This window comes from Xenopus tropicalis, chromosome 2 (genome assembly GCF_000004195.4).
Source record: "Xenopus tropicalis strain Nigerian chromosome 2, UCB_Xtro_10.0, whole genome shotgun sequence".
In the NCBI taxonomy this organism is placed as follows: Eukaryota; Metazoa; Chordata; class Amphibia; order Anura; family Pipidae; genus Xenopus; species Xenopus tropicalis.
The window spans coordinates 88,706,793-88,715,743 of NC_030678.2; the positions used below are offsets into that span (position 1 = coordinate 88,706,793).

General features: G+C 35.0%; 1 protein-coding gene across 2 annotated transcripts in view; it reads left to right on the plus strand.

Moving 5' to 3' along the window:
• The window catches only part of c1orf94 (chromosome 1 open reading frame 94), a 56,542-nt gene extending 48,089 nt beyond the window's left edge, over window positions 1–8,453 (plus strand). For both annotated transcript variants that reach the window (XM_031896920.1, XM_031896921.1), the window contains exons 6-8: window positions 4,063–4,250; window positions 5,324–5,430; window positions 8,193–8,453. In XM_031896920.1, the coding sequence (XP_031752780.1) occupies window positions 4,063–4,250; window positions 5,324–5,390 (255 nt within the window). In that variant the 3' untranslated portion in view covers window positions 5,391–5,430; window positions 8,193–8,453. The remainder of the gene's footprint in view (window positions 1–4,062; window positions 4,251–5,323; window positions 5,431–8,192) is intronic.
• The last annotated feature ends 498 nt before the right edge of the window (window positions 8,454–8,951 follow it).

Sequence of the window (8,951 nt, forward strand, 5' to 3'; positions counted from 1 at the left end):
CAAGAGCATAATGTTTATTAATACATAATGCTCTAGAGATAATATGTTTCTATAATTCTATAGTAAGATGAGATACAGAGCTTGAGTGTCTGTACTGATTTTTTTTAATAATCTCTCAACAATGGTAAAACTATTTTTTCCACATTAGGCGTTTCCACATTCAGTGGATATTCTCTTATTCTCTGATTTTTTATAATGGTAAAGGTTTCTGGTGCAACCATATTATAGAAAAATTATGCTCTACTACATATTTAAGGGCCCTAATATTAAAATACGTATGCCAAGCACAGATGTACATGGAAACAGACTGGAGGGACAGATCAGAGGTTAGAGCATTTATCCAGGCTTCCCTGCTATATATTAAAAAGATCCTATGCAGGAGGCACAAAGAATAATTAAACTTTGGTTGCCACAAATTTTCAATTTGCAATACAAGTAACTGAAAGCATATTTACTTTGCATTTACTTACATTTCCCAAACTTTTGGAAATGTATTAGTATTAATGTATTAATAAAGCACCAATATATTTGTGCAGTCCAATAAACATACAAATTACAAACAGTGATGAGCGAATTTTTTCGCCAGGTATGGATTCGCAGTGATTTTCCGCATTTCGCCATTGGAGAATAGTTTTGCGATACTCACACGAAAATTCGGCGTGGAAAAGTTCATTACACATAAAAAAAACGTTGCAAAGGGCGCCGGCACAAAAAAAAAAATTTCCGCCAAAGCAAAACAGGACAGATTTGCTCATCACTAATTACAAAAAAAAACTGATTGATACAGGAGGTACAGAGATAATCACAATCACCACCCCCATTGCTTCTGTTTTATTTACAATCTCTATACAGGTATCAGACCTCTTGTCCGGAAACCCATTATCCAGAAAGTTCCGAATTACAGAAAGGCGGTCTCCCATAGACTCCAATATAATCAAATAAGTCACATTTTTAACAATGGTTTCCTTTTTCTCTGTAATAATAAATCTGTACCTTGTACTTGATCCCAACTAAGATATAATTAATCCTTATTAGAGCCAAAACTATCCTATTCGGTTTAATTACCATTTAAATAGTTTTTTCAGTAGACTTAAGGTCGGAGATCAGAATTATCCGGAAAACCCCAATTCTCGAGCATTCTGGATAATGGGTCCCACACCTGTACAAGATGCCAGAAGGCAATGCGGCCTAGAAGGGTTGATGGCCAACCACACAGTGCCTGTAAAATACATTTCCATAGCAGGAACCATAACCATAAACCTACTGTATGCCATTATAGCTGTCCTCCTTATAATCTGAGAGTAACCAGAGGGTATAGTTATCAGATGAAAAATGCCAAAAATCTAAATTTAGCAAGCAAGAAGCACCAATTTCACATAATTCAATAGTAGAAACTGATGTTGCTATCAGATCCAGTTGCTAAATGTTTCATTTTACTCTAGATGAACATGAAAAAAAAAATGGTTTCAGCTTGAATTACTGGAGTTATCTAGAAGCTTTGAGTAGTTTTTGCTGTGATTCTGACATAATAGGTAATAGAAACATACAGGATAAATAAAATTAACAGTTACGTGATTAATCACCTCTGTTAATCATGGAGACAAATCCTTGAGAAACATAGCCACAATTCATTTTTATTACATTCACAATTAAATTAAGTACATTAAAAAAAATCTTAATGTGGCTTTAGCTTATAGAATGTAATTTTATGGGCAGGTGAAAATGATTTTTTTTCATCACTCTTTTTGTTAAATATTAAGTTATATATCATAATCCAAATTTATCAAAATTCTGACAGAGAATACACATACGGTACAGTAAACATCATTACACTCTCAGCAGCTCCATGTCACAGAGGCATCTTTATTACACTAAGTGCAGCATGCCAAACTGAATTACTCTGTGATTCCTTCCATGATAAAAACAATGGTACCTGCCATTAATGTTCTTGTCAGGCTTGCAATCACTCACACATATTGTGAGGTTCACTGCGCTGGGAATGAATCATTTCAAAGTGCAGATATACAGTGTAACAGATAAACAGACACCAGCAAAAATGCATTTAACTGTGCCTAGCCATGCACTTTTCTTGAAATAAGCCCTGACAGGCTGGAAAGGACTTTAGCCCACCCCACCCAAGCAACAGCATTTTAAACAATTATTTAATAAAAATAAGTGAAATATATGCCTCACGTGTACGGTACACTAATAAAGTGTTCAATAGGGTGTTTATTGAAATAGACAGGTGTATGTGAGTCCTGTAACACAAATGAAAGCACTGATTATAAAAAAAAATGGTAAGCACCAGTTATAGGGAATAATGTACCCTCTATTGTAAAATACATTATTTGAAGTCAGATAAAGGCGCAAAGCCATACAGGTCATGGAACTCCAACTACTGTAAACAAGAAGGTTCCACTTGTACATGCTTCAGATGGTTATTTAGATTGGCTTAGTTTGCATTGCATTTTATTTGCCCTTACCTAACTACTACTGCTTCCTGTAGTTAAGTAATGGCAAATATGATGTTGGTCTTGATGTAAGATTTTCTAAACTTGATAATAGTTTTGGGCAGATTTTTTTCCTGGTTTTTTAGAGATGCAATAACACAAAGCTAGACATGTTCATGTATATTTTTAGACTCCCTCGATCTCTGTACTGGTCTCACTGGCCTCATTCTCAAAACTCAGCACAGTGGCACACTTTTCCCTGCAGTGAGTTGCATGTTAAACCCCTTTCATTAGAGGTGCTTGCATCAAAATATGGTTCTCACACTTCCATATTGTTGTGATCGGTGTTGTTTACTCCTTCCTGCTTTCAATTCTGAATTGACCTATTCAGTGCAATTACATGGAAGTCTGCCTAGTGTCATTTCTATTGGTGAAATAATTCGCCAGGCATGGATTCACAACAAATTTCCACGTTTTGTGATTGGCAGATTGTTTTGCGAAACGGGCGACAAAATACGATGTGGTAAAATTCACCACATAATGAAAAAATGTCGGCCACGTAAAAAAAATAGTTTTTTTTATGCTTCTGACATTTTTTTTGTGTAAAATTGAGAGGGGACAGGAGACGTCAATTTGTCCCATATGACGTAAATAATTTTGTATTAAAGTGTGTCAAAGTCCAGTCCAGAGAATTAAATACATGAGAATTATATAGTTGACTGTAAGTAATTATATCTCCGCTAACAGCATCATAAATATACTTTGTTGATTAAGTTTAGTAGTTTAGCGTACTCTTAGTAAAGATTAAGGTATTTAACTAATGGAGACAATCTATTCCAAAAATTTTGGCAACTGCCTCTTTTTATGGGTGTTATTTCTTCTGTTATTTCTTCTGTTCAGAGTAACCACTATAATTTCTGATGTGGGAAAATTGCATGAAAATGCTTTTCTTGGTCGTATGAAAATATTGTGGTTGCGATCAAAAAGTCATGAACTTTTCGTATCCGAGCGATCATAAACGGCACGAAAACCTTTCTGGCTTTGAAACTTCAATGCATGATTTTGGAAGCCTTCTATAGGACTCAATGGCACGAAATATATGTATGTATGTATGTATATCTTTATTTATATTTATATATAAATACAAGATAAATACAGTTGCAATAAGTTAAGAGTCAAAGACACAAGAGGATGGAGGTCCCTGCCCCGTAGAGCTTACAATCTATGTGGGAGGGTAACTTACAGATACAAATAGGCAAATACAGTATAACTGCTGTAGGTCACTACAATATAAGTGCTAGTTCCCAGATCAGGTGCTGGGTAAGTGCTCCAAAAGGTAGTCTTTAAGTTTAGTTTTAAAAAGACTGAGGGAGGTTTTTCTCCAGAGGAAATCAGGAAATCATGGTCATAGTCTTTGCAAAAAATACGACTTTTTTGTGGAAGTTAACGAAAACCACAAAAAAGTTGTACTATTTTAACGATATTATCATGGTCATTATGAAAAGTTCTTAAAATTAGAAAAAAAAAAGATTTTTTTATGAATGAGCATCTTCGTGCTTTGGTGAATATGATAACATTCCTAATCTCAGTTCTTTTTACTTTGGCTTACCAGTTTAACTCTTATGAGGTTGCACAGACTCTGTTCTATGCCACTTACCCTCCAGTCACGGGATTCATCCAATGTATGCAGCCAGATTATTTGCGGCAACAATGGAACTTTCCAAAAGGAAATCCTGGCACAAGAGGTCGTCCTCAGCAAGGTGGAGATCTACTTCCACATCAGTTTCCTTATCCACACAGGTATGTCTTAATAGGAAATGCAAGCAATTATGTTGACATACCACCAATTGCTCATTTATGGCAAAGTTTTACTTGAGGAAGGAAGGCCTATGTCACCCCCAAATATCATATCACTATTTATTCAATAAATGACATAAAGCCCTAAAATAGTGATTGGTGCACCAAAGTTTACTTGCCATTTGTTCTGGAACCCAGGCTAGGCTAGTTAGCGTCAATAAATGCTAGTGCTGTTAAAGTATCAGAGAAACCATGTTTTCCCTGGTACAGGCATGGGATCCGTTGTCCAGAATCCCATGATCCATAAAGTTCCAAATTACAGAAAGGCCATCTCCTGTAGACTCCTTTATAAGCAAATAATTCTAATTTTTAAAAATGATTCCCTTTTTCTCTGTAATAATAAAAAAAGTACTTGATCCCAACTAAGATATACTGCAATTAATCCTTTTTGGAGCCAAAACAATCCTGTTGGGTTAATGTAATGTTTAAATGACAGTACCCATACCTGTATCTGGTTGATTCTTATCATTTCATATCATAAGGGTGATTATCATTTTAACCATTTCAGTACGTAGGTATGGGATCCGTTTTCTGGAAACCCGTTATCCAGAAAGTTCCTAACTAAGATATAATCAATCCTTATTGGAGGGAAAACAAGCCTATTGGGTTTATTTATTGTTGAATTGATTTCTTAGCATACTTAAGGTATGGAGATCCAAATTACAAAAAGATCCATTATCCAGAAAACCCCAGATCCTGAGCATTCTGTATAATAGGTCCTATACTTGTATTTCTATATTTAAAAGTAGAACTTACCTTTTATTTATGTATTTATTATGAAACAGACTGAAAGGTAACTAATAAGGCAGGGATCTTCCCCTTGGTTCCCTTGAGATGAGAATAGGGTATTTGTGTGAAGGTTTTGAAACTTGTTCTTTTTTGTTTGTTTGTTTTTAATTTAGTCTGTGTGAATTGGTGGTTTTAGACAGCACTGGAGCAAAACATTCTGTTATAAATTAATTCAATTTGAAATAACTCACTGAAAAAGATTTTCATACAACTAACTTTTCTATTAGGTTCAATTCCCCATTTCCAGGAGCAGCAATGATGAGCAATGCATATTTTACCTACAGTAGAAAATAAATGAAACCATTTTGATTGTTTTTCAGGATATAAAGCACAGGTAATTAATTCCTACTTCTTTTACATATGTAGATATGTTTGAGGGTATTTTAATTTAATCAAGGGGCAGCAAGAAGGATCATTAGAGGGCTGGTTTTTATGATATAGCCTTTGTAGCATTGCCATTTCTCTATGATTTAAGCAGAGGGAGCTCTCTGTTGTTAGTCTACCTTGGATGTCCCACTAGGTTGCAGAATGGTTGCAGAATGGTTGCAGAATGAAGAACATCTTGATAATTATGAATTTAGATAAAAGGGATAATAATGACATTCCATCAAAATCCTTGCTCCCTGAGGACCATTCTTATTATAATACAATTTGTTTCAGCAAGGAAATCATTATCTTTTTTTATTAGCGGCATGCTTGTAAAAAAATGTTGATTAATAAATCAGCCCCTTAATACATCAGAATATATTTGATTGCTTTGAGCAGTTGAACAACATTCTGTTCCATATAGTAAGAATTATTGCCTGTACAAATCCTATGCTTCCTAATCACATGTTGAATGACAGGAATTGGATCATTCTTTTTTTAATAATTTTTTTGCACAGTCAAAATGAAATTAAAGGGAATATTATCTGCAAGTCAGCATTTAGCGTTTTCTTGCGTGTTATATAGTAGAGTATAGTGGAGTACAAAGATGGCTGCTTAAGGGCCTTTTAACACTAGGGTCCCATTCTGCTTGCTATGTGCATACAATGGGAGTGAGGTTTAGTGGAAGACTGTGTTTAACTGTCAGTGGACATATTTCAAGTGATCATATATATTAATGTTATCTCCTGTGGTTTAAACGTTAGACAAGGGTTACTAAACTATTTCTAAACTGTTAATATTATAAAATAGTGATTTAAGATTATATTCAGCTAGCTAAAACTGCATAGCACCATCTGGGAGAGCATGATTTGATCATGTCCCATTATTATCCCAATACTAGCACACAATTTTGCATTATCACTGCAATATGTGGACCAGGTCTGGAATAGGATTCAAAATAAGCTCTAGCATTTCAACTACACAGAGGCCCAAACAACCACCACTAGCCCACTAAATATTGACTGTCTATGGCATCTTACAGCAGCCCCTTTGGTATTTTCCAGAACACACAGATTGTCAGTCTGGGCCTGATGTGGACTGTCTCTTTTGTCTGTACTGGAGTTCTGAAAGCCTGGTAATAGCTACCTTTCCAGCTGGTAATCTATTTGTTCTTCTGCTAGCAATAGCTAATAAACCTTCACTGGCTGATCAGTTTTTACAATTATAAAGACAGCAAAGAATTACTCTCTGGACTATCTTCAGCCTGCAACCCCAGAAGTTATTCTTCGACATGGCAAAAATCTTACTTATTCTAAATGTTTGACTATTAGGTAGAGTCATGTATTAAATAAAAAGACTCAAAGAACATTTTTTAAAAATTAAATAAAATTAAAAATTCTAAGAAATTCCAGAGATCTGCCCTGCAACCCCTATTTTCTATGTATTATCTGGTCCTTCCTTTCATGATTCACCTAACCACATCAACCTGTGTAATCAGTAGTGATGAGCTAATCTTTTTCTTGAAACGGTGAAAAATCCATGAAACGTGTTTGTCAAGAGACTTTTTTTGTCGCTCGTGGCTTTTTTTGTTGCAACTGCACCTATTTTGCTGTGACCGCTCCCATTTAGCTGTGACCATGCCCAGTTTGCCATGACCGTGCCTATTTTGCCGCACCCAACGTGACCACAACATTTTTTGACGCACTACGAATGTTTCCATGGCACATTTTCGCTGAAATTTCACAAAATAGTTCACCCCAATTCACTCGTCACTAGTAATCAGGTATGCTTTTTAACAAAATGTTATGATTGTTGAGGTTGGCTAACTACCTTGGCCAGTATGCTTACACCTTAATCATTTTACAAAGGTACTCCTCTAGGTTTCCACTCATGACTTTTCATGACTTTTTCAATACGTTGCAGCAAAAATCAGATAAAGTCGGGATATTTGCTGCGACAATGCAAAAAAGGTGATTACAACATTTCTTGGAGCAACTTTTCTTTTGAGTAGATATCAGACATTCGAGAAAACGAATTTAGTTGAATTTAAAAATAAAATAAATGAGAAATTATGAAGTTATAGTAAATCTGCCCCTAAGTGTTCAGTAATATTGTGATAGGTCTGAGTTTTTTTTTTTACACAGCTATCCTTATAATCTTGAGTAAACTGTACATTATATATAAATATTTAAAAAATATTGGCAAATAATGGGCACTGTAAATGTTTTTCTTTGTGCCTATAATTTTCCTTTGTACATATCTGTTAATGCATTGTGTGTAATAAAGGGCTGGTTCAATTCAAGGAGAAAAATTATCTCAGTTCAATATTTCTCCATAGATCTCAGTGGAGTTTTCATGATAATTTTTTCTCCTTTAATTTGTCCAACGGTTTGTTACAGAAAAAAACAGTTAAAACTTTACCTCCTTCAAGATGGAAAAATGCTAAGCACAATGTCATAATTGTCTAACAAACTTAGCATTTCTCTATTGGGAACATAGACTCCAATAAAACTTTGCAATTTTTTGGGAATTTCACCAACTTGTACATGTGATACACAACAAATTTCACCCATCACTAATCCCGATATTGAAGAACTTGTTGAGCTGCTACTAGGGGATTGCTAAGACCCAAAGCACACTGCCCATAAGCTTGCTAACATCTATGAAAATGAAATGGCATGAAAAAGCTTTGGAATTTTACTGCTGTTTTCTGTATATTTTCTTATTTAGGAAAGTTAACTTTGAGGCTTGCTGGACCAGCTTATCTCCTGCAGAATTATTCTTCAGATTGCCATATCTCTGATGTTCATTCAGCACCAGGATTCAAAACTTGGGACTGAGAGTAATTAGCGAAACTTTCATTGCTCTTGGCATTTGGCAAGACGTTGTAGTGAATGTAACCAATGCAGAATCTTCTCTTTATTTATGAATTGTGTGGATTATTCTAAACCTGGCGACCCTGTGCTTAAATAAACTGGTAATTAAGCGCAAGTAGTGTGAACTCTTCTTGGAAACAGGTGCAACTATACTAGAACTTTCTTTGAATATTAGGAAACTCATGTAGAGAGTGCTCATTACTTTCATACACCATGAAAACAATTTAATAAAATGAAAAGGGCCTCAGGTAAAGGTGTATACATAAAAAAGGTGATATCATAATAAAGGCTCAGATGTAAATGCCCCAAACCATGCATTAATGTATGCTGTTACAGATGTCCTCAAATAATGAAAGCAGAACACTTAAACAAATGTTCTTGGTGATTTGAGTTGCTGCTTCCACCTACCTGTAGTTAAAGGGAAGTAAGCCATGCAGGTTAACACATAAAAGTGTACTGAAAAGAGTCAACTCACTGTTAGTGGCATTTTGGCATTGAACTCTAAAGCATTCTAATTTTGGGTCTAGTACTTTGAAAATGTGACAGTGTGATACTGTAGATTATTGACCTGTAGAAATTAGCAATTTCTACAAATATACTATATATACATTGG